Raw genomic sequence first — 26,914 nt, forward strand, 5'->3', positions numbered from 1 at the left:
CTGGCCAAGAACACTGGTTATTATGTTCACCAGCAAGGTGCTGTACAAAGTGGGTGCACTGGCTGCCTAAGTCAGAGATGAAGAAAAGAAGCAAGGGGAGAAAAAAAGGAGACAAGGAAAGCAAAATGACCTGTTAGGCAGTGGGTGACTAAAATAACCTCAAACTCATACCCAAGCTAACAATAATGTCTGAATAATCCAATATTCCCCTTGGCTGGTCATGCTGTTTGTGACTGAGAAAAAGAAGGGCCAGTACATGTCCAGAGATTACACGTTCCTGCACCAATGAAGTCTGCTTTCCCCAGAATGCCAGGCTTTTCCAAAACCCTGCTGTTGCCACTCAGCCTCAAGAAAGGAATGGTCACTCTCGTCCAAACCAAAACTTCTGTCTTGCCATTTCTGGTGTTGTGTTGATTTTTGCTTTGATACAGAGCTACAGTAGCCTTGTAAATTCATGAGTACCACTGGTGTCATGTCTTAAACTTAAAAGACATCTTGTTTTCACTAGTCTGTCAACAAGTCTTATTTTTTCAAATATTTTCTCTTTAACAAGCCATAACAGAACCCAATGCATATTATCTGCCTCAGACAACTAAGGATAAATAATATCTGTATCTAGCAAGACCCAAGAAGGCCCTGCCTTAGGCAGAAGGCAATTCCTGATGAGTAAAACCCATTAACAGATTTAGTCTCCCTTACGCTTGGCCTTAAATCTGTCCTGCACATGCTAAAATAATAGCACGGAGCAGTGCAGTTCCTTCTACAAAGCATTCCTGAGGCCAGGCCTGCTGGCTCTGTATTCCCTGTGGTTGCACACACCATGTAGGCACTGAATAATCCGTGACCACTCCAACGTTGCACAGAGCAGGGAGGACTCTCTCTATGCAACATCTGTTTCCCATCAGCTGATACACCTGCACCTCTCTAGTAAAGAACAGCGCGCACAACTTAATATTGAAGAGTTTAGTGTCTGCCAAGCCCAAAATGCTTCACGGCTGGGCCCAGGAGCAGTATAGCAGTATAGCAGTATAGCAGTAGAGCCGTATAGCAGTATAGCAGTATAGCAGTATAGCAGTATAGCAGTATAGCAGTAGAGCAGCACAGCAGTAGAGCAGTATAGCCCCGTTTGGCAGGGCAGGGCAGGGCAGGGCAGGGCAGGGCAGGGCAGGGCAGAGGGCAGGGCAGGGCAGAGCAGGGCAGGGCAGGGCAGGGCAGGGCAGGGCAGGGCAGAGCCGGGCAGGGCAGGGCAGGGCAGGGCAGGGCAGGGCAGGGAAGGGCAGGGAAGGGCAGGGCAGGGCACAGGGCAGGGCAGGGCACAGGGCAGGGCAGGGCAGGGCAGGGAAGGGCAGGGCAGGGCACAGGGCAGGGCAGGGCACAGGGCAGGGCAGGGCAGGGCAGGGAAGGGCAGGGCAGGGCACAGGGCAGGGCAGGGCACAGGGCAGGGCAGGGCAGAGCAGGGCAGGGCACAGGGCAGGGCAGGGCAGAGCAGGGCAGGGCAGAGCCGGGCACAGGGCAGGGCAGGGCAGGGCACAGGGCAGGGCACAGGGCAGGGCAGGGCAGGGCACAGGGCAGGGCAGGGTAGGGTAGGGCAGGGCACAGGGCAGGGCAGGGCAGGGCAGGGCAGGGCTGGGCAGAGCCGAGCAGGGCAGGGCAGGGCAGGGCACAGGGCAGGGCACAGGGCAGGGCACAGGGCAGGGCAGGGCTCAGGGCAGGGCACAGGGCAGGGCAGGGCAGGGCAGGGCTCGGCGCCGCCGGGGCAGGTGGCGCAGGGAGCGGGGAGAGCGGGGGCCAGGCCCGGCTCCAGGTCCCCGCCCCCGGCCCGCGCTGCCCGCCGTGCGGGGGTGGCGGCGGAGGGGGCTCCCCGGGCGCCTCTATAAAAGCGGCTGCAATGGCTCTGCCGGCAGAGCCCAGCGGGCGGCGGGCAGGACCATGGCCATGGGCGGCGGGCACCACCTGCCCGCCCTGTTCCTGCTGCTGCTGCTCCTCCTCCGGCCGTGCGAGGGAAGCGGGGGGCCGGCGGCGGCCGGGGGGAACCGGCGGTCAGTCCGAGCCCGTGACGCGGCCCCCGAGGCCGCCGTGTCCCCGCAGGAGAGCGGCCGGGAGCCGCCGTGTCCCCGATCGTGCGACGGGCGCTGCCCGGCCGAGCCGCCCCGCTGCGCCCCGGGCGTGCCCGCCGTGCTGGACGGCTGCTCCTGCTGCCCCGTGTGCGCCCGGCAGCGCGGGGAGAGCTGCTCCGCCCTCCTGCCCTGCGACCACAGCAGCGGCCTCTACTGCCACCGCGGGCCCGGGGACAGCGCCGCCGCCGGCATCTGCATGGGTGAGTGACCACATCTGCATGGGTGAGTGACCACATCTGCATGGGTGAGTGACCACATCTGCACGGGGAGGTGGCCGCATCTGCATGGGGAGCCGCATCTGCATGGGGAGCCGCATCTCAGCACCCCCGGGGCCGCCCCTGGTGCCAGTGCGGCCGGGGAGTGTCCGAGTGCCCTGTGCGAAATGCCTCCCCTTTTCCCACCAGCGCCGGAGGGAGACAACTGCGTGTTCGACGGGATGATTTACCGCAGCGGGGAGACGTTCCAGCCCAGCTGCAGGTACCAGTGCACCTGCCGCGACGGCCAGATCGGCTGCCTGCCCCGCTGCAACCTGGACCTGCTGCTGCCCGGCCCCGACTGCCCCTTCCCCAGGAAAGTCCAAGTCCCCGGAGAGTGCTGTGAGAAGTGGGTCTGCGAGCCTGACGATGAAGTGATTTTGGGAGGTTTTGCTCTGGCTGGTGAGGAAACTAAAATTAGTTATTACAGTCGTTGTGAGCAGGAGGTGATATCATCGTGAAAATATCCACAGGATTGCCAGATCTAAGGCACACTGCTTGCATGGTCGGGGTTTTTTCTGGTCTTTTTTCTGACCTAGAGTGACTGCTATACCAGGGATTATGAATATGGGCAGAGCTCAACAGGTAGAAGAAAGATTCAGAGGGTGAATATGCATAGCAGCTTTAAAAGTTAATTTACTTCCCAGTTTTAAAATTTCTGTTTATCTGGTACACATTAGTGACCAGAAGAAAACAAGAGCAAGATCCTAATCCTCCAAACATTCCCACACCAAGAAAAAAAAAAAAAAATAAAAGAAGCTGCCCTCTTGCTAGTTGCTCTGCAAGAATAAGTTAAAACATATATACTATTATAACAGCTTAGTCTACAAGAGACTTTTTCCCCCCTGAATTCCACAGCTCTTACAAGTGGTCAGTGCGGTAGCTAAAATGTCAATGAATTCCAGCTTGTCTGTGCTAGAGTGCTCATGTTTATGATGGCATTAAAAACATTACAGAATACTTGTAGAGGCAGTGGTTATAAACACAGTGAATGGATTTGTGAGAAAACCCAACCCATTCCAAAGTACAGAACTCAGACTTTTAAAAAAGCTAGATAATATTTTCCCCTTTTTCAGTTTTTCCCTATTTTCATTTTTTTCTACTGAATTATATCTCCATCCCCTTTAAATTACACTATGAGTTCAACATGAATTTTCATAACTTTCTACTGAGAGTGGAGGGCACTGCATTCTCTTCCAGTCACTGCTCTCTGTGATCTTGGGCAGTTAGTTATGCCAAAACTCAGCTAATCCATTTAAAAACAAGTGAGAAAGGATTGAGGAGGAAAAGCTCGATTAGCTTTTCAGTGTGCTGTGAAGTGTTAGGTGCAAAGCACATAAGATAAAACCAGAAAGTTTGATACTTTTCTATTACCTTTCCTTTTCTTCCATTTGTCTGCAGCCGACAGGCTGATCTGTAAGACGCCTACAGATGAATTGTCTGCATTCTTTTAGCAATGACCATCCCTCTTGGGAGGCCACCTTATTTGGATCTTTGCAATTCAAAAGGCAGGAAGGCTCTTGTGGAGGAGTTTAACAGCAAGAGCTGTGACTGGTGGCTCAGTTGTGTTGTCTCCTGTTTGCTCCTGTGCTAACCAGTGAACCAAACCGTGCCTTAGCAATATTTGCAGAGTGCAGCTTCAGGAGGGCAGGACAGTGGTCAGACTTGACCATGGCTTTAAGTACCTGTGATAGCTCCTGGAAATGGCTTCCCTCCTGCCTCCACACATCTTCCTGGCTGTATTCTGTCAATAATTGACAAGATGGGATGACTTTATGACTCTCAGGTGTAAAAAGACTTTAGCTGTTTATTAGTGTAGATAAAAAATTCAGCCTCTCTCAAGACATACCAAATGTAAATATAAATATGAATATAAATATAAATACATAGCTTTAGAACAGATTTGTGACATTTTTTCCATTAGAAAGAGTGAAGAATAAAAATCTGTTAGTGTTTTAAACTGGTTTAAAAGTTGGCAGTAATTCTTCCAGTTGTGGACTTGAGTGAACAGAATCTAAATGCTTTGCTGATTGCACTAATATGCACCTTTCTAGTTTGGGGCTTTTCTTTTAGGTACAGGAAGTGGCTTCTCAGGATTCCTAAAAAGACAGCTTTTAAAATTTTTGAATCCTGTTAAAAGCATGGATTTTGAACCTTCTTCGATCTGACATGAACCTTCCCAGATATGATAGAGCTCAATTAGATATTGAGGTTTCATGTGAGTTTTTCTTGTAATAAAGTTCTGTGGTGTTTTATCTCCAGCCTACAGGCAAGAGGCCACGCTTGGGATTGATGTGTCAGATTCAAGTGCCAATTGTATTGAGCAGACAACAGAATGGAGCGCTTGTTCCAAGAGCTGTGGAATGGGCTTTTCCACCCGCGTCACCAACAGGAATCAACAGTGTGAAATGGTGAAGCAGACACGGCTTTGCATGATAAGACCTTGTGAAAATGAAGAGTCATCTGATAAGGTATGCTGTAGAGAGTGAGGCAAGGCAGCAGAATCTCTTCAGCTCTAATTTCAAGGTTGCAATATCACAGTCTACCGTGGTCCAGATGCAACTGTACATAAATACACCTTTTAGCACAAGTGCAGCAAGCTGAGTGTTTTTGGTAAAGCATTAGACTTGCTGTGTTTGCTCAGTAGCTTTGTGCTGCACCTCCCTTTGGAGGTGATTCTGCCTCTGCTCCCCCCTGGAGCACAGCTGATTCTGCTCCCTCTGCTGAGACCTCCCCAGAGCACTGTGTCCAGCTCTGGGGCCCTCAGGAAAGACATGGGTTTATTGGAGTCAATCCAGAGGAGGGCCACGAAGGACTGGAGCACCTCCTCTGTGAGGTAAAGCTGAGAGAGTTGTTCAGTTTGGAGGAGAGGAGGCTTTGGGGAGCCCCTGCAGCGCCTTCCAGTGCTTAAAGGATGCCTACAAGAAGGATGGGAACAGACTTCTAGTAGGGCCTGTTATGGCAGGACAAGGACTAATGGTTTTAAGCTAAAAGAGGTAGATTCAGATTAGATATAAGGAAGAAATTTTGTACCAAGAGGGTGGTGAGACATTGGAATACGTTGCCCAGGGAGGTGATTGATGCCCCATTCCAAAAAATGTTCAAGGTCAGACTGGACAATGTTCTCAACAACCTGAAGCAGTGGAAAGTATCCCTACTCATTGCAATGGGGGTTGGACTGGATAACCTTTAAAGGTCCTTTTCAACCCAAACTGGTCTATGATTCTATGATAATTTAAGTCATCCCAGAGAGATCACACATACTGCCTGTGCAGGTTGACAGTTCGCACAGTCTAACTTCTCCCACAAATGCAACTGTACCACCTGTACCCTGTACATCAGAGTTGCTTCAGTGATACAGAATGGATATATCAGATTTCTAGTCTGTTGAGCATCTGGAGTAGCAGAGAAATGTGTGAAATGTCTGCACAATAAATTAAACCTTATCTTAATCCTTAAGATGTTTGTTTGTTTGTTTGTTTTTCCAAAAGCAAACCCAACAGTGACATTTCTGATTCTAAAAAATTGCATCTAAAGGAGAAGACTTTCTTTACTTCTATATATTATGCAAGTGTTTCTATGAGAGAGAATAACAGGTAGCTAGGTAAGAGGCCCATCAATTTAGGTGATGTTCTTGAGTGTTGGAAAACATTTCTAAGGCCTTTCTAAGGCTGAACAGTCTCTGCAGTTTTAAATACCATGCTTTGCAAAGGAGAAGAAATGTGTGAGGAGTTGAGGAGATTAACAAGAATGATCAGAGGTCTAGAAAACATAGTCATCTAGGAAAAAAACAGATGGAACTGAACTTCATCTGAATGCAAAGGAAGAGAGATGTGTTCTCATAACTGTATTCAGATATTGCAGCCTGTTTTGAGTCCATGGAGGATATAACAAGAAATGGTGAGTTTAGACAGCATAAAAATTAAGACGTGAGTGAAAATGTTTCAGGCAGTAAGAACAGTGAACTCTTGGGGTTGTCTGGGGCAGATGTGGAGTCTCTATCATTGAAGGCTTCCAAGGACAGGTTAGTCAATCATTTGTTAAAAATAACATGGCTAGAGCTGGTTGTGCCTTGAGTCACAGGAATGGGTGATGACTTTTGTGGTTCATTTTACCCCCCTTTTTCCCCCCTGAATCTAGTCTTGTAACTTGCTCATTTGACTTGCTGATCCTCTGATGGAACTACACTAGCCTAAGAAGTTTTTCAGTAGACTGTAGTTTCTTAATGAGCATAAACTGGGCTTGTCTCAGATGGCAAGTATTTGTCTTTCATTACTGGTCCAGTATCACGCTGGTGCCAAAGAGCAGATCTTGCAGGTGTCACCTACAGGTAACTACTGGAACCATTTCAGAGTCGTCTTGCTGTTGAATAAATGAAGACAACAAACTTAAATTTTCAGAGTAGACCCATATCTTTGCATGTCAGTTGTTAAATGCTGTCTTATGCAATCTATGGCCTCTTCATGTTTCTCCTAGAAAGGGAAGAAGTGTATCCGGACTAAGAAGTCAGTGAGAGCCGTTCGCTACGAGTACAAGAACTGCACAAGCGTGCAGATGTACAGACCGCGGTACTGCGGCCTCTGCAGCGACGGGCGCTGCTGCACCCCACACAGCACCAAAACCATACAGGTCGAGTTCCGCTGCCCCCAGGGAAAAGCCCTGAAAAAGCCAATGATGCTCATCAACACCTGTGTCTGTCACAGCAACTGTCCTCAGAGTAACGTCGTTTTCTTCCAGCCCTCAGATCCCGCGTCTAGTGAAGCAAAAATATGAAAAGCATGAATTAGGTAGGGAGAAAAGTATAAGCAGTTAATACAAAACTTGACCCACAATCAGGTGAATGTAACAACTGCATATATGAAACTTCTAAAATATTTTTCAGAATGGCCTTTCAAACTAGGTGCTTTTTTCACCCCCCATAGTTTATTAAATACCTCATTTTACATTTGCCCCCTCCAAATGTCTTTATTCACTTGAAGGAAATTTTGAACCTTGGTCAGAACCCTTTTTTTCCTTGATGGTGGCATAAAGATTACAAAGCCAATAGCTAGACTTTCCCCTTGAGTTAAGGGGAGCATGCTGCAGTTTTCAGTGGGTGTAAGAATGGGCTTCTTGAGAGTAAATGTATTTCCTGAGGAATACATGATACTGCATTGCATCAGCTTCCAGGCTCTTAGCGTCTCTTTCCATACCACATATAAACACTCTGGCAGTGTTCTTTTTTTTCTTTTTAATGAAACTTTGTTTTTTGATGATGGTAAAAATCTTACTGATGGAAGTGTTATTACATTCTGTGGCTTATAAAGTACCTTCTGTCAATATCTCTGACTCTGAGGACTAAGATTGCACGTAGACCCTGAAATGACATAGGTAAGATCTCTTATCCTGAAGCACAGCAGCTTGATAGCTGACAGCAATTAAATTTCTTTTTGGTAACTTCACTAGCAGTCTAATCCAAAACCAGCTGAAGTCAGTGTTGTATAAGAATTTGGTTCTAATCCATGTGTGTCTGTAGATACAACTGTTTGGATGCAAAAATAATATATCTGTAAATTCCTCTAAAATACTAACTGTATCATATGGTGCTTCATTTCTTAGAAAGGTGTATATGTAAATAGAAATTGTACATACTGTAATATATCTTTATTAAGTAAATAAACTTTATGTGATTCAAAATACTGTTTCCTAAAGTTCTTTTTCTAAACTACCAACTTTTAACAGCTAAAAGCAATGGCAATGAAAAGGGTCAGACTCCTAAAAACAAAAGATGATTTCTTGTGTTATTCTTAATGTACCTGATCCTAATCACTGCAGTAAAAGTCATGCAGTGCCTCGCTACAGGGAAGGATGAATAATTTGTGGGTTGCATATTAGAAAGGATGTTTCTTTCAAAGTAAGGTAGCCTGGGAGTTAGGATAATGTAACTAAAGTTAGTGTGCCCTGAAATATAGTGGTGTTGGTGAAGGATAATTGCACAGTTCAGAGTTCACATTTGGATCTGAACAACTAACAGAGTGTTTCATTGGGTCATGCAACACTTCAGCCTCACAAAATCAGCCTGTTACCATAGTTGTGTTAGATACTCTGTGGGCAATACCCTTAAGAAATAAGAGCCTGGGAGAGGCAGTTTCATGTATATTAAATCATGTATGTAGCGGGATTGTGCCAATGGGTCATAAGTACAGTCATGGAGACATTCAGCTGCTTTGACTGTGAGATCAATTTTAGCTCAGTGTGTGTCTGTTAGTGACAGCAGAGTTGTACTTATGCCACAACTGTTCTATAACCATGTGTAGGAAACAACTCTGTCTTGAGAAAAAAAGGCAGAAAGCCAAATCTTAACGTATTTGGCCTAGTGTTCTACTCCTCTAAAGGAGCTATCAAACTCTGGTTTGGCAATTCCTGAGACACAGGGTGGAATTCAATTGAAGATTAAGACTCCTCATTTTAGCCAATGAAGCCTCAGGTAAAGATAACTATGAGCAAGCATCAACAGCTGATAGGTTTTTAGTAACTTTTAGGTTATCCTTGAAATTATGAGGCCCTGGTGCTGATTCAGTTAAAGTTTAGATACATCAGATCCTCACCTGGGCTCTTACATGTCTTTCTCCACTAATTACACCAATGATGAATTTCTCTGTAGTCATTGCTATTCTCAACACATTCCTGCCTCTCTTATGCTTTCCAAACAGCTGGAACAAGACTATGTTTGTGCATACATGCAACACTCCCTGCCCTTGCAGAGTTTAATTCCTAATCATAGAATCATGGAATAGTTTGGGTTGGAGGGGACCTTTAAGGGTCATCTGGTTCAGCCCCTCTCAAAGTGAGCAGGGGCATCTTCCACTGCTTCAGGTTGCTCAGAGTCCTGTAAACTGACATTGAATGTTTCCTGGGATAGGGAGCTACCACCTCCCTTGGCAACCTGTTCCAGTGTCTCACTACCCTCATTAAACAAAATTTCTTCCTTGTATCTAGTCTGAATCTATCTCTTTTAGCTTAAAACTTCTCTTTCAGCCTTTCCTCAGAGGAGAAGTACTCCATCCTTCTGACCAGTTTTGTGGCTCTCCTCTGGACCTGGTCCGAAAGCTCCATATCTTCTAATGCAACACGTTCTGTGCTAGGAAATGCTAAGATCTAGATGGGACATGGCCAGGACTCCTCAAAGCAGCTGAGAAGTGATTAAGGACTATTTCAGAATCCAGGAGAGATGGAAAAAGGTTTTTTTAAAAAAACATTTTCACCCCACATTTCCTCCTGCTTTCCTCCTCCACCCAAGGATCAGGCTGTTTTGTGCAATGCTTCTCTAATAAAATGCAAGCTATCAGGTATTTCTCAGGGTCATCTTGCAAATTATAGGCACCTTGGGTTTGCAAGAGATGCATCAACTGCTGAACAATGCAGGAATATCTGGACAAATTTGAACAGTTTTTGGATTAATAAAACCCAGCTAGTCCTGAGCCAGATGTAATTAGAGAGGATTGCAGTCAACTACTGTCTTCCTATGAAGTAAAATTGTTCACTCTATTTTGACAGTTTCTCTATTCCATTCACACCCAGAGTAATTTATAGATGTGCATCAGCTTCTCCTCTACCCTTTTGTTTTCTCTTCATGTTATTCAGATTTTTATGTCATTCTTTAAGTTTTACTTTTATTGGATCGTACAAACAAAGCACAGGCACCAGGGAGAAGCAGTTCAATAAGTATCTTCCACTTTGCAGGCAAGTTAAAAAGCTCATCTGGGATATGAACCCACCACCCTTTGTACATTAAGGTCATCTGCTTCTCTTAAGGTTGTGGGTTTTCTCCCTCTACAAAGGCAGGAGTGTTATTTCTGATGTTTTTGAAGATACATAAATGCAGCTTCCTGCTGGAACTCTTCTTGTGTTGTGAATTGTCCATCAATTCTTTGGAGAGTGGAATATGTGCACTATGGCACATGAGTTCAAGAGCAACTTGAGTAATTCCTTTTACCTATACTGTTTTTCCAGCACTTTAAACTACAGTCTGCACTTCAGTAAACCAGTGTCAAAATGCCCCCAATAACCTTTCTTAGTGCTGCTGTACCTGGTTTCTGCGTCTTTAACCCATTTTGTGAAAAGGCAATTGCATTGTTATGAGCACTGCAACCTCCACAAAAGAGAAGTGTTCTGGTGTTCAAATCCTTGTTAGCCTTCTCTATAGAACTATAGAACTACAGCAGTCTCGATGTCTTCTTGTGTTACTATAGCAGTTCAGCAGGGAAAAATATCTTTTAGAAGGAACTACAAATGTTTCCTTTGGAAAAAAAGAGACAAATATCTGATCCAGTTTTAGCTCAGCTGATACAGCTTTTCATCTGCTCTGTTTGGTTATAGGCATTTAGATTTGTTTTACTTTACTTTACTTTACTTTACTTTACTTTAATATGGACAGTTACTACCTTAATCTGTGGGCTAATTTCAGCCTGTTCCTCCTGAAAAAGCTCTTTACACTGATTTAATTAAAACACAACAGTTGTGTGTCAAACCTGTGAAATTGATATAGGGAAACTCCAATGATAAAATTCTGGTGTAGAACTGTGATTTTCCTAAAGCAGTTAAATAACTCAGATTGAGAAAAATTAAATTACTCGAACATCAGCAACTCATTTTCATATCTCCAAGGATTCGTATCTGAGCATTTCAGGGAATATCACTCAATGTTCTAAGGATGAGTCCATACAAAAATGTGCACTGAGTATGTGTTGATGAAACAAGCACAAAATATGCTGGTTGACTTACCCATCTCATGTTCTCTGAACAATGTACCTTTCTTTTGCTACTACCAGGAAGGACTGTCCCCAAAATAAGTCAACAGTTTTTAGTGTTAACAACTAAGGCTAAGTACACCAGATGCTGATGATACCCAGTGTTACATCCCATAGCACATATAGCCTGAGATGTTTATAGCCACTTCCAGGACTTCATCAAAGCAGCATACTTCTTGCATTTAATCTGCTTGGAATTTTTTCTATGGCAGCAAAGACATTGAAAATATGTCCTTTTTTTTTTTTTTTTTTTTTTTTTTTTGCCTTCACTAACTGTGTGAAGAGACCAGCTGACAGCCTGCTCACTGATGCCTGACATTGGAGTGAAAACCTCAAACTGAGTAGAATTCTACAGTTGATTTCACTAAGATCGTGACCTAGCCCTTTCTTTTATATATAGTTTTCCAGTATAACTCCAGGAATAGGATAATGTATAATGAAATCTTCAGGAAAAATAGAATAACTATTTTTTTCTTTCTAGTCCAAGCTATACTTTTCTTCCCTGTTTTCAATAATTTCTCAGTGTACAGGAAGATGGATGGAAAAATTTATTTACTGTTTCTAGTCCTAGTATTTACATATTATGACAAATGTGAACTTCATTAAATGATATTTTATTTCTCTCCTCTGAGAACTACTACACTGGAATTTATTTTCCTTTTTTTTTTTTAATAAAAAAATTATTTTGTACCAAAGCTTTCTGCATTGACTCTTGCTTTAAAAAATCATTCTATTATGTCCACAATGCTAGATTTGGTAATATGAGCTGTCTATTGAGGGCACGAAATTTAGTGTGTAATGAGAGAAAATTGTGTTCTGATTTTCCCTTTCTCAATCTTAGTTTGTGCATTAAAAATGTTCTATGAGCAGAGATACTATGCTGATATCAGTCAAGAGACTTATCATGCAACTGCAACAGGAAGAGTTTGGTTGCACGTATCTAGTAAATATTTTTAATATTAGTTTAAATCCCTGATGTTAAAATTTTTATTTCTATAAATGTGTAAAGTTAGAGCTAGGTCTGTTTCTTTATCATTAAACATGTGTTTAAAATCTCATATTCTCCATCTGTAGAGGGAGCCCAGCAGACTGCCTGCCAGCGAGCTTGCTGGAGAACATGAAATTAATTTCTCACTAAGCCTCTCCAATGAGAGAAACAGTACTGAGTAGCCATTGCTGGTCAATTGACTTAATTGAATGATTTTTAGGTCAGCAATCAGGCAAAAAACCCCATCTTATTTATATCCCAAGATATAGATTTATTCTGCCTTGGACATGCAAATGGTCACACTAAAATAATGAAGAAGAGTACCCCACTGATGTAAAACTCCTCAGTGTTCATGGATGTTAATTTGGTTGTCATTATTCTCAACGTCAGAAAAAAGTATTTCCCCCAAAGTACATTTCAGTACAGGGTCACCTGCTTCTCTGGTCTCATGTCTCTCTTCTTCCGTAGCCTCTCATGCTATCACCATGTGCTGAGACTGCTTCCACCCTCTTCCATGTTTTTTTCTATGCTTTCCTTATCCTGCTCCTTATTATTCACTTCCACTGTGCCCTCAAGTGGTAAATGAAGCATGTACATGCATATCCCATTGCCAGAGGCCTTCCCCATGCACCCATGCATCCTGCCTTCTCCCTTTCTCCATAAGACTTGCAGCCTTCAGGATACAAGCTGTGTCCATTGCAGTCCATTTGCTTGGAGCTAATTAGAACCTTTTATTAAAGCATGTCAAATCTATTTTTTCTGCTGGTAAAAGATAAAGGATATTTAGAAGGATATAATAAATTATTTTCTAAAGAGAATAAAGTGTGTTAACCGAGGGAGATTTGCTCTGCTACACTACTGGCTCAGTTAAGACCCAGGCTTGGCACCTCTAGTTGCTTGATTCATTCAAGCAGAAATTCGAGAAGAATCCATCCATTTTTAGGCCAAACAGAGGCTACACACACCCAGGATTGTGCTCTGATCACCGGGACAGAAGAATAAGTATGTTAGACCCTGTGGGAGGGTTGCTAGTTTGGGTTATTTTGACTTCCCTCTCCGTTTTTAATTAAAGAATTGCATTTTAATATAAAGTTGGGAGTTTGTGCAAAGAGGCAAAACCTAGAAATCCTTACCTAGATTGAGGCAGAATTAAATTCTTTGAACCGCCTTTGTATACAAGTATGATAATTAAAATATTTGAAAAGTTGGACCCTCATCACTTTGAAAAAACTGTATTTTCAGACTGTAACATGTTAGACTGCCTAGTTGAGAAATAAAATGCACTTCTTTAGTGAAGAGAATCCGAATTTTAATATAATGAAAGTATTCTGCAGCTTATATTCTCAGTCTGTGGGCTGTGAGTTTGCAATTGCACGCAAAACACTGTCACTCTCATAACAGGACCGTGCTAAGGGCTGCCTTTGGCACCGCTGCATTGCTTAGAGGAGCGATAGAAGAGCCCATCACTTGGGGCTGGAATTACAAGCAATATCCCACTTGGAATTTACAATACAAGCTGTTTCAGTGCCTGGCTCCGTTCTCCTGCAGCCCATGGAGAAGTGGGACACCTGCTGGCTGCGGGTCTTCCGACCTGTGCGGGAGAGCCTTGGGGTCTGAGAGCAGGGATGCATCCGGGCAGGATGAGGCCAGCTGATGTTGCTAATGAAAACTGCCACTGGTGAGGGAGTCAACAACAGAGAGGGAGGCCAGAAGCTCAATTTTTAAATGTACCTAAATTTTTGTTAGCATTATGGCAGGGCCCAGCCTCCTCCAGGACCTTGTTTGCTTTGTGTAGATATAAAATGCAGAGGAAAGTTTCTCACCCCAGGCTTTCCAGTTAAGTGGGAAAGACACAAAGGATGAAGGGAAGGCTCTTTTCTCTAGTTATCACACAAGGCACTAAAAGCTCAGAATATATGAGCAGCTTCCCCTCCACCATACACAATTTGTGGTAAACCCAGGAAATGAACCATTTCTCTTAAGTCACCATCTACAACCTAACCACAAAGGCTCTCCTCCTGCTTCTCCTCCTGCTCCTCTTAGCTTTAGCCTTTCAAGTCCTCTCTGCACTTCAGAGGATTATGTTGCAGAGGAAATGAAGCAATTTGCTTTCTTTTCAGAGAACAGGAAAACAGGCTCCACAGCAGAGAGGCCTTTAGAGAATAGGACAATAAGCTCAGGTTATTGTCCTTCAAAATGATGGTCTCAGGAATGGTGATTATTTGCTCCACAGAGAAGAAGTTGAGAAGTTGCTCTCTGTGTGTGATGCAGATATACATGACAGTCCTGCTTCATCTGCTCCCTTGCTCTGGATTATAGAGTGCCTGGTGGAATATGGCTTTGCATCTCTTCGTTGGGATGCTTGTGAAGGAAATAGCCATCCCTGACCTGCACTAACCATTGTTCAGTGTGGCTGCCAAATCTCTCCTCTTCCAAGCTGTAGTGAACATTTTAGTTTCCATATCCGAGTGAAAAAACCCAGAAAGGGATCAGTATCTGATAAGTATCTGCAGCCCATCCAAAGTGACAGAATTCCAACTCCATCAAAAGACAAAGGAATACCAGGAGCCCCAGGGCTGGCAGTGAGTCCATGCCCTGCCTCCCAGGCACTTGGCACACACACACACAAAAAAAAAAAAAAAAAGAGAGAGAAGTTTTTGGTGCAACCTTCAGGTCTGTCAGAAGTGGAGGGTAGAGGGAAGGGCAAAGAAATTGTTTTGAGAAATAGGAAAAGCCTCAAGGCAGCTGCAGCTGTTACCTGAAGTTCTTTGAGGTTATCTGTGTTCTTCTATTTAGGCTTATTTGGGCTTTTGGTTCCTGGGAAGAATTGATATGTTTGTGCTTTAATTCACATTTTTTCAGTATTTTAAAGCCTCTCCCCAACCAAAAAAGAAAAAAAATCTCTTGAAATGCAAGCGCTGAACTTTACCCAGGTTTTCACCATTTCCATGAAAAGAGGTTTTTCAGAGGTTTTTCAGATTTACCACGAGGGGGAAGCAGCTGAAAAATTATGAGGCATCTGTTCTTAGAGTTCGTTTTTTTATGAAAAAACACTGGGACATCCACAAAAAAAGTTCAGGCAAATCTGTTTTCAGCGTTAAGGAAAACATTAATCTTTTTATGTCTATTATCAATTCATATACTTTCAAGTAAAGTTTGGGCTTTTTTTTTTTTAATCTTATTAACTGCAGTTAGGATAAAATTCAACATTTCCCAGAGGAAGGATATGTGCTAATGGAAATTATGCTTTTGCTTTTCTATAGAAAGTGACTTAAATGAACCCACCAAAAAAAAAAAAAAAAAAAAAAAAAAAAAAAAAAAAAAGCTGCATGATTAATATGAAGTAGATTAAAAACAGCCTTTCTAAAATTCACATCTTACACCTCATATTGAATTACACAGTTAATGGTTGTTCTGAAAAAGGAGCTGTTTTCTCTTTCTAATACAATATTCTTCACACTCCAAATCCTTTCCTCAAACTAATTAATGTTCTTGTCTTCAATAGGATTTTTAAGGACATATCTGTCAAAACCTAAGAAAACGAAAAGTCTTAAACTGATAACTAAGGTCATAAAAAGCCTTCCACTGCCCATAGCATGACCGGACAAGGCAGAGAAGAAAGCCAGATGAGGCAGAGGAAGGTCAGGTCTCCAGCAGATCAGTGGCAGATCCAAAATACAAGGGACTAGTAATGTCTCTTGGATGACTTTTCTTGTTGAAGTGATGAAAATAAAAGGAGGTTTCTCTCTCGGTTTCTCTGATGGCTGTACTTCAACAGTCATGAAGTATTTGAACTACAAGGTCAACGTGAGCAAAGAGCTATGAAAAGCAGCTGGGGAACCCTTTGGGAACACTAATTATGAGCCTTTGAGAAATGGGTCTTTTCCCCTCTGTGAGACATGAATCTATCAAAGATTGGTATTCAATAGCAAGCCTTCAGAATAGGCCACCTTTGAAAGCTATAATGAATACCCTCGAAAGAAGCCCTTATAAAATCTCAAGCATGCACAAGATACTAGCCAAGGGCTTAATAAAATACACAAGCCCTGCATGCAAAAAAACAGGCAAAACAAACAGAAAGCTATGGCAACTCCAAACATAACAAGATGGACCTCATAAGGAGGAATTAACAGCAAATCTCTCAATAACTTGCCTTTTGTGGCCAGAGGTCTGCTATCTCCCCAGGGCACAGGGCACAGAGAAACCAAATTAAACTGTGGTTATCTGATGTCTCTAGTGAGATTCACTCTGTCGCACGTCAGAGCTCAGTGGGCAGCTGAAGTCCAGGCCTGGGAGTCAGAAAGTCTGCGTTTGGTTCCCAGCTCTGCCACAGGCTTGCTGTGTAGCACTGCTCTACTTAACTCAGCCTTTGTTTGCCTCAGTTTCCATGGCATAAAGAGCCAGGGATTGCAACTGTGCTGCTGCACAGGGCAGTGCTGCAAAGCCCAGAGCTGCTCGCATACCACCACAGCAAGGGGGGTAACCACTGTCAAAATGCTCGTTTCTAGATGTTCAGCATCACATATTTTTGAGTTGCTAGGATTGCTGGCAAGGAAGGATGGCTTTCAGACCAGCCTCACTCTATGGACAGTGGATTAAGTGATTGCTGGAAGATGTGGCATTTTTTAATTGCAGTAGGGTAGTGTGCCCAGATGTCGAGCAGTGTGGTGAGAGGAGACCACACAGCAGTACCATGTCCCAGGAGCCCGAGGCCACATTGCACAGAACAGCACTAACAAGGCTGGAGAGGGGCTGTGGTCCCTCAGAACCCTGCTGAGCTGCTGGACTCTGTTTTTCCAGATATTAGTGACCGTGAGTTGCTCAAGCTGTAGCTGTAGGAGTAGTCTGCTGAGCCACAGAGAAGTGGGACCATATCATATGGCAGTGATGACAGGGAACAACTGTGCAACCTTTGTAAAATGTCAGCACTGAAAAGATGTCCTCATCCCCACATTTACATGACATCATCTGCAGCAGACCCAACCCCAGTCAATGCACATTTTTGGCCTCCTGTGATCCCTGCAGTTTACAGATGGTGTCTCATGGCCTGGGGCAAATTCAGTTTCATAGAAAATAAACCTTGGAAGAAATTCTGAGACCCTGGTGCAGATCTGTAGCATCTCTTGGCAAGGTGTCAGCCCATCATGTGCAGTCATTTTCCATATTAGCATGAAACAAGAATCCTGCATCCACCCTGGTTTCTGATGGAGTTGTACCTAACCACAGAGAGAGGAATTTGCAGGAAGCCTGTGGGAAAAGAGGGTTGCAGCCAAAAGCAATGGGAATGCACTTGACATGTGGAAACATGGGGTAACAGTGAGCTAGACCCTGGCACAACACTGGGATTTAGCCCCATGTATATTTGCTACATATGGAAGAAAGCCAACAGAGCCTCTCCAATGCCAAGAGATCAGGCAACCAGCCTACAAAAATGACTGCCACAAAAGGAAATATCTGAATTAAAAACTAAATCCATTCAAAAGAGAATAATTAACATTATTGCAAATTCAATCCTTCCCAGTCTAGAAATGTCACTAATAAAGCTGCCTGTGTGAGGCATGATCCAAACAGATTCCCTTATCAGACTCAGTCCTTATCTGCTTTAAGAGTTGAATCATTATCATCACAAAAAGATCTGTTTTAGAAGATGTCTTAAAGATCATCTGGTTCCAACAACCTTCCATTGGGAGGTGCCTTGATGTCATGAATTATGAATTATATTATTAATCTTGTTATTACAATCCCCATAGAAGAAAGTAACCAGGACATCACATCTTACCTGGGATCTGTGGTGAAAACAACAATTGTGTAACCCAAGAGCCCACCTCTGAAGAGGCTGGTGAAAGCAGCTGAAGGAGGCTCCATGATGGCAAACCAAAGTGACAGGGGCCAAGGCAGCAGGAGCTGATTTCCCCTTGCAGCAGACAGGAGACTGAAATATATGAGCCAAACAATCTACGCTTACTCTGAAATAAGATGAAATCAGCCAGGCAGGAGTGGAATGGCTGTAGTGGAGATGTGCTTCTTGACTTCAGACCAAATATGGAAAAGTCAGCTACATCCACCTTGGAGCATCATAGGAACACCAATCACTAGGCATTTCTCTCTGCCAGATCCACAGTTTGTACCTCTAATGTCTTGACTTCCTACCAACTTCCTTTAGAGGAAGGGTTAAAGGAAGTCAGTGAGCAACTAACTCATTTACAAAGTTCTCATCAGCCTCAACAGAACATCCTTGTACACAGACCTTACCTGGTTCAAAGCACTTCTAGTTTCTACAGCTCTCGTGGGAGTATAAATTAAGGCTTGAATTTGTCCCTTTAGGAAAAAAACGAATGAGTGAAGTAACTTCAGGCAGTTTTCGTGCATTTAAATAGCCAATATTATTTGCAGTTATTAATCATTAAAATAGGCAGTAGTTATATGGACTGTAATCCACCAAGGTGTCACAGGAACTGCTTTATTTTTACTTATATCATCAGCCACATCTTAGCCTCTTTTTACCCTCTTGCGTTTTTGACATGAGCTGTCATTGAAGCTGCCTGGGGCCTTTGCTTTCACAAAATAATTTTTAGCTCTTTCTGTATTTCAGATGAAAATGTCATTTACATTTCACTTCTAGGAACACAAGTATCAGAGTACAATAAGACAAGACAATACAATAAGACAATAGGAATACAACAATACAAGATAAGGAAACTGGGAAGCCAGAGTGACAGAAATTTATTAATAACTTATCTGGATCATGACCCAGCAGAAAAGGTCCCAATCACCATGGGAATCTTCATAAATTGTTCTGTATGCAATAATGGAGCTCTGCACAGGGGACAATTCTCATAAATTACTTTGGCAGCTGAGATACAGGCAGTGAGGGCCAGTCCTCCAGCCTCCAGGGCTTTCTCATTGTGTACCATTTGCAGGTCTCTTTTCCACTGTTTGATGTTTTTGAAGTTATTTGAAATTTGCATCCAGAAAATCATTACAAGAGAATTGTATCAAGATGTCTTTTAATAGACTTTATTTTTCCAGGCAGTCCTTCTATCCACCTCCCAAGTCCCAGAATTGTACTGAATACACAAATAAGAAACAGGGTTGTGAAATCACCTCCAGTGTGATGCAGCCCAGGCCAAGGCTCAAAAGACTGTGTTGTTTAGCCTGACCTACATCATAAGGAAATGTAAAACTTGACTCCTGATGCCCTCACTGTGTTGTGGCAGTGAGCCAGTCTGAGCACCACCCTGTCACTGCACCTTGCAATCTCTCTGCAGAATGGTACTGATTTTGATCTGCTTCTTGTAGGCCTTGAGAGCTCTGAATAAAAGCCAATTTTGCCAAAATTAATTTTTTCCATGTAAAAAGCTCAGTATTTTAATTGTGGTCTTGATAAAGACAACAGCATGAGGAAGAAAAATCCGTGTTCTCTTAAATTATACCTGTAATACATAGCCAAAAATGTTCCACAGCATATCACAGGCTGCAATGACATTGTCACCAGAAGAAAATTGCCCCTAGCATGACCACGTTGCAGATGCTTCTGAAGTTTGAACAATTTTGGCTCTGAGTTCTTCTCTTTCAGTTCTGAATTTTACTGCTTCAGATAGAGAGTCAAGGAGTATCAGATGGCACAGACAAAGCAGGTGCTTACCTAAAACAGAAATTGTAAGACTTAGAGCAAATGGTTCTGACCAAGAGAAAGGTTAAAATCTCAGCATAAACTTTCTCCAGGTGTTTATAAAATACTTACGTCACCACTTGGAAAGGAACCTAATTACATGTACCTAACATGGTGGTGCTTGTACTTATAGCTCTGGTGCAATATAGATCATGATGAAATATAATAATAATAGATCCAAATGTGGAATTAACCTCCAACAAACACCTAGCTCTCTTGTAACTGGGATAGCACTTGTGCCTAATAAACAGCAGCTGAGACTGTCCAGTGTCTGGGAGTTTGAAAGTTGCAAACCCATTCAGATCCATCAAGAAAACCACTGTGTTTGCCCAACCAAAGAGCATCCTGTTTTGGGACAAATTAAAACAAGATATTGATCTACATAGGAGTCCGTACAAAGTGGTTTTCATACAGCCTTTCTTTACTCTCCCTTAATTGCTAGGATATGCCACTGTTTTTCTTGCAGGAAGGTGCAGATGCTCAGTGAGCCTGGCCCTGACTTACAGGGAGAGCCCCAGACATACCAGTCCCGATGAGCCGACAGAGAGAGCAAAGCTGTACCAAGGGAGACTTGGATTGCCTGGGGACTGGAGGAGCAGAAACAGGCTGAAAGTTTATGGTATATGATGCAAAGCTATACATCTTGGGGATTAAGAATATTTGACAGAAACATGAAAATGTGATTTGAGAACAGAAGAAGAGAATGACTGATGTATTACAGCTGCCATGGTGAGCCAGCCAGGCATATACATGGTATACAGAAGGATAAACATTTTTGTGGATACAAAATAAAATTGGTTTTAATCAGTACAGGTAAAGGATTTTTGTTTGGGAGAGCAGGATTTTATATGCATTTTTGCTTACATATCCATTTTCACTAAGGTTGATTTTACAGCTAGAGGAGCTATGAAGGAAACAGGCAACAGGAATGCCTGCCTTACAAGACAATATTAGAAGCATCTGTCTTAGCCTGGAGCAAACAGTCATGGAGAAAAAACTATGATTACTCTCTATAAACACAAAGTAGAAAATCTCATTCGAGAGCCCATGGGCACAGGCTGGCAATGAAGTTTATGCTGGAAGTTTACAAGAGTTCCTAATGGAGAAAGCAATATATTGCAGTAGGAAGGGAAAAAGCGCCAAATCAAACATTTCTAGGACAGTGCTTGTTAAATACCTCTGAACCTTCTGTTTTACTGCAGTGGCAAAGGACTCGAATTTAAAGCTGGGTAACTTTACAGACCTGGGCATTAGAGACTCCTGGCTGTGCACAGTCTTATCAAAGGAAGCAGCTGGAGACTTCACTGACACCTAAAATTAACTGGGATGCCAAAATTGAGATTTGCACCTCCTAAACTATTTCAGAGATGCCAATTTTGATGTGGGACCACCAGACAGCAGATTCTGCTGCCTCTACACACATAGTAACAATTCTGCTTTCCTCCAGGTGACAAGGGCAGGGGTGCTGCTTTCTTGGTGTTTTATCTTGGCAATGAAAACATTTGTCTGGGGAGCACAATATCAGCACCTGTTGGGAACTCACCCTGTTCCATGTTCAGTGGGGAATAAGTAAAGTAAGAGGAAGTCAGAAGTCTCTGGGCAGACTGAACCATCCCTGATGTTCCTACTCCTGTCCCTGCTCTGCAGTGTTACCAGGCATTGGATACAATGAGAACAGCTCTGGAGGGAGAGAGGGAAGTCCAGGCGGCTTCTTTCCCAGCTAGGTGCCCTCTGCCCTGAACTAAAAGGTCATGTTTGTGTTCTTCCTCTCCTGCAAGGAATGCTGAATTTTTTCCTGCAGTTTTCCCAAGAACAATGCAGTTTGCACAGTCCAGAATAGTCTAGAGCTGGTCCCTAAAAAGCTGCTCTTTTAGGGGAGCCATGGTTTTGAATGACAGATGCTGTTGTAAGCAGCAAGGTATGGGAGGAGAACCAGCCCTATACCCTCCTCAACTCCCACTTAACTGAACAAAATGTGAAAAACATCCCTCTTGCTTTCATCCTAAAATATGACAGGTTTTTGGACAAATACTTCTGATGTAAATACAGTAGTGCATATGAACTTATGAGCTCAATAAATCATAAATTGGGAACACAAGACCACAAAGAAACATTTGTACTTCATAATACTCTTATTTTTAAAACTGACAAGCAGAGCAGGCAACACAGCTCCCAATACATGAAAAGAGGGGACATGCTGTAACATTTAACTTCAAACAACATAACACAAATAGACTGTTGATCTGCATAATTGTTTAAGCCAGTGTTTTCAAACTTTTAGAGTAATGGGACCACCATTAATGCTAAGACCCACTTGTGGACCACCATGTACCCTGTATTATCAAACTTTTAATTGAAAACACAACTGAAAGCTGTTCAGCACGGTTCTGCAGCCCATCTGTGGACCACTTACCAGAAGATTGTGGACCACCAATGGTCTGCAAACCACAATTTTGTAATTATCAGTCCAACTGACTTAAGACCAGACATGAACCAGAAAAAGCAATGAAGGGGTACTAATGTCATTACAAAGATATTGTGCATAACTAACCATATGGATACAGAGCTCTTTATACCACCCGCAGCTTTCCATGTGGGAACACTATTCCAGTTCCTGATTGTCTCCTTGTTAATGTCTCCCATACAGTGTCTTTTTTGCAGCATATCCTGGGACTTGTTTATATGTATGAGCTTTGTGCCACAGCCGGTAGCTACAATTAAGGCAAAATTATAAGTGGTAGGGAAGGGAGGAGAACTTGGCTACCAGCAAATTTCACAATCAATGGTTCTCCTGCTACTCATAAAAAAAAAAGTTTAATTGGTCCCCTTCTTATTTGCTTCATTGTTTAACTAGTTACAGGCCAGACTGATTTTTTAAAGTCTCTGAGTTTTGTGAGTCTGTATTTACAGTCCTGGTTCTCCTGCTCGCTTATAGGAGGTAGAGCAGTGCAAACCAGAGATCTCTAGCCACAAATGACTACTCCGAGTCTTGCCCAAATACAGTTTTCTTATATGTTTTGGGCATCCTTGAATTTTTGGTTTATGTTTTTAGGTTCATCCAAACTCTAATTACACACTGAATAGCAGATACTTGTTTAACCTGCTGTAATACATGTACACACACGTACTCACATACACAGAGGGTTTATCTGCAGGACACAGTGAGGTGCTGTGCAGAAATACCTTAACTATCTATAGATGACCTTGCTGAGGACTACACAGCGCTGCACAGAGCCATGCTCAGAAGCCCAGTGCACCTTTAAAGCCAACATTTTCATTCAGGGTGTAGGTGGATACCACAAGGTAAAGCCCAAGTTGTCTCTAAACAAGTTTATTCAGTTAGTACTAATAGTGTAGCCATGACCCCATGAAGCAGTGTAGGCATATTGTAAGGAACATATTATTTAATACCAACACACTTGAGGCTTCCGTGGTGCCTTTGCAAAGGAAAACTCTCATTCTGTCCTTACAGATAAATAAATGCCAGGAAAATCCACAAAGCAGCAACAGGCTTAGATCGTGAAAAGACCAAAGAGGCAAGAAAGCAGGATTCTAGTTGCCAGAAGGAGTAAGTGGGCCTCTTTTGGGCTTCTTAACCATCCTTAAGGTGAACCCTTTCAAATGCATTTAAAAGCTCAGAAGAAATTGTGTGTGAAATTCATCTTTGGCACTTTCCAGTTTGGACTAGGTAAGGCTCTTGGGGCAGCATTTGTAGCTGCTTGGGAAGCAAATGGCATGTTATCGTTTGGATACAGAAAGGTTGGGTCAGTTGCTTTAAATTGCACAGAAAATCAGTGGCAGGGCCAAAAACCAAGGCAAGGAATGATGATTACATGTTCTGTTCTCTTGACCTTATGCCTCCATCCCTGTACTGCAAAAGGCAGCTCACTTAGGCAAATGCAGAGAGGGATGGAGCAAGGAAGAGTAAGATTTAAAACTCTGGAAAAGAGATTGCATAGAGGAAGATGCTGCATACCACCCCTAAAAAACTGACAAATGGAAACAGCAGCAGTACTCCCAGGCCAAGCCTGTGGAGACAAATTTATCTCTTGTGCAACATTAGTGAAGGAAAAAGAGTAAGTTATTTCAATAATGGATTTGAGCCAATAAAGCAACGCAAATTTGCTGTGTTGTAGCAGAAATTTTTCTTATTCTTCTTTATCTTTGACTTTTTACTGGGAAAAAAAAATAGAGCTGAGCGAAGCTGTATTCTGGTAAGAAAAATATATCAGTAGCATGTGGCTTGATGAAATAGAAGAGGCATGGATGTGTTTTATTCAAGGAAGATCATGTAGATACACTTGGTTTACACAAACACTAAGCTGATGCTAATGCTTGCCCATGGTGCCCCACACAATGTTCCAACACTGCTCAGTCTCCATGTCTGAGAAATAAGTGTGACATCTAATTAAACAATCCTAAATCCCTCCAGGGGAAGAAAAAAAAAAATCTTTTCTTTTGTTTCCAGTGCTTCAAAGCATGTGTGAACCCAGTGATGCTCAGAGGCATTCCCAGCCTCGGGGCCAGCCTGCCGGAAGCTGCTGGTGCAGTCACTGAGCTTTGTTACACACTGTGCAGGGCACAGGAGTGTGTTCCTCACCACATACCAGCTCCCACAGCTGGGCTGGCACATCTCCACTGGGGTGCTGAAGGCAAGGCAGCTCAGCTTCCAGGGAGGCAATGGCTCCTTGTCCTCCTAAAGCCTTGCAGCTCTCTGAGAGGAGAGAGCCAGCTCTTACATTCTTGATGGGGCTGTGTGTGTGTGAACAAGCATTTCTACATTTTTTAAAAATCTTTTTCACAGATTGTTTTTAGAATCTGGGAGCTTATGGGTCTGAAATAACACAAAGTCTGATTTACTCATGATCTTTTACTCAGACTCTTTTACCTCAGGCCCTGCTTCGAGGAAGTACAGAAAGAAGACCAGACCCAATCTCATTTCATCTTGGAAACTCCTTGAAGAATTCAGAAAGCCTGTGAAAACCCAACAACACACAGAGAAAGAAAAGAGAAAAACCTGCAAACAAAGAAATACAGCTTTATTTGTGTTCCCCTAAACACATTTGTCAACTGCACAGCATTGTTCACTGATGATATTTCCTCAGGTATCTTATGACTCACTGAGCTACATAAACTGTTTGCCAGTCTCTAGGACTCTAACTGGCTCATATTTAGTTCACCTCTATCCTCTCACATTCTTCTCCTTATTTACTTTTTCCAACTTCCTTCCATCTCTCACTACGTCCATTGTGACCCCTTAGATAAGCAGACTTACAAACTAGTTTTTGTGCTGTTTCAGGGCAGGCTTTGGGTGCCTATTTCTTTCTTCCAACTTGTTCCAGCAGCTGATTTGGTGTACGGTGGGATCTCTCCACACTTTCTCCTCCACAAACAGCTCCTCTGAGGCCTGCCACAAATTTTCACAGTAGAAGCAATGGAACAAATTCCCAAGCTCCATTTAGTTTTCAGCCCACCAGAGATCTTAAAAGGAACTCTTATTTTAAAGTCCCTCTGTGGGACTTACTGTCCACATCAGTGTGCTCAGGATCTTCAGATACATCTCCTGTCCCTAACACTAGGAGGTTAAAACACTTTGCTGATGCATTGCCATGGTTACACTGAGCTCCTATTCTGTCTTATTTTGCATAAATATCCTTGAACCCATGTGTCTAAAACGTGCTGCAGCTGAAGGACCACTTTAGGGAGCCAACATCTCTTGGACTGAGCCCACCAAACAAAGCTGTGGGCAGCAGCCCCAGGACACTGGACCCCAGGCTGCCCCAATCCCCTTGTCTGTGGCATCCAAGGCAGCAGGGAGGACCTTGACCCAGCACTCCATGTCTTTCCCAGAAATAGCAATGGTGGCCTGGCAGAAAAGTTCAGCAACCCCTGACACTGCCAAGGTGGCTTGGTCAGCAGTCAGGGGCTCAAGAGCCACAATTCAACCCCTGCAGCTGCTGTGGTTAAACCATCTTCTTAATTACACAAGAAAATGTGCTTGAAATCATGAGTTTCATTGGTTCAGTTGATCCTGCCTGAAACCAGAGTAAACTGGGGAAAAGAAAATCATAGTTCAGAGCCAATTTTGCCTATCTGCACAGCCTTATCAGGATGTGGGGACATTTGGAGACTGGGGACCAAAGGTTTTTCCTGAAACAGAGAGAGTCGTAACTGAGATATTTCTTAAACCACACAGATTTTTTAAATGCAATTTGTTGTGGTTCATATTAGTTGTTGCTTTTTTACCCCACTCTCAAAGAAGCTGCTGCCACTAATACTTGTGTTTAGCAGGCATTGAAGGTTTCTCTATCATATGCACAGACGATTTTTTTTAATTGTCATACATAGCTACATCCAGAAATTTAGAACCAAGAACAAATTCCGAGACAGATCAACTTGCAACTCTAAAAACTTGCCCTTGCTGTGCAATGATGTTTAAACCATACAAAATAATCTTTGCAAATGTAAGATACATTGCTTCAGTAGCTGTGCTTTTGAAGATATTGTAGACTTCTTACTGCAAGAAGACTGAAAGTTACTTTCATCATACTGTTTGGAAAAAATAGACAAACCTCAGGGATTACTAATGATGTGTAAATAAACCAAAGTGAGCATTCTGGGGAAGGAGTAAACAGCAGCAGTGCTTGAGATCTGACATGGTGACCCAGGTAACCATACTGATCAATGCCCTCCCAGAGGAGGAAAAATTAGAGAGTGTATAACTAGAAACACCATACAGTTTAAAATTAAGAGAGCTTTAAGCTAAACAGACAAAAACAACTTCATAAGGTTGTAAGGGGGCTTTTTGCTCACCCTGTGCCATGCCTCCTTTCATTGTGCAAGGCTGTTATCAGCTTTCATTAGTGACTCTTTTGGCATGAAATTTTTCTCCCATGCAACATGCAGATTTATTATGGACAAAATTAAGATTATTAAATTAAAATCCTGGATGCTTGGCAATGAAATATGGCTGAGGAAACAAGTCTGAAAGCACACAAGAAACAATCAAGTCCCTTGGCAAAAAGAATAAGCAAATAAATACTTTGTAACTGAATAAACGTTATGTTCTGCTAGTTTTCAGGAACATCAGGGGC

General features: G+C 43.0%; 1 protein-coding gene across 1 annotated transcript; it reads left to right on the top strand.

The window, feature by feature from the left end:
• Positions 1–1,929: 1,929 nt before the first annotated feature.
• CCN3 (cellular communication network factor 3) lies at positions 1,930–7,992 on the top strand (the record flags this gene model as incomplete). Its single annotated transcript, XM_083870852.1, has 4 exons — positions 1,930–2,317; positions 2,522–2,773; positions 4,634–4,842; positions 6,848–7,992. 4 exons carry the CDS (start codon positions 1,930–1,932, stop codon positions 7,142–7,144), a joined length of 1,146 nt encoding a protein of 381 aa, XP_083726978.1. The 3' UTR covers positions 7,145–7,992.
• Positions 7,993–26,914: the final 18,922 nt, after the last annotated feature.

The sequence above is a fragment of the Zosterops lateralis genome (assembly GCF_965231275.1).
Source record: "Zosterops lateralis genome assembly, chromosome: 1".
In the NCBI taxonomy this organism is placed as follows: Eukaryota; Metazoa; Chordata; class Aves; order Passeriformes; family Zosteropidae; genus Zosterops; species Zosterops lateralis.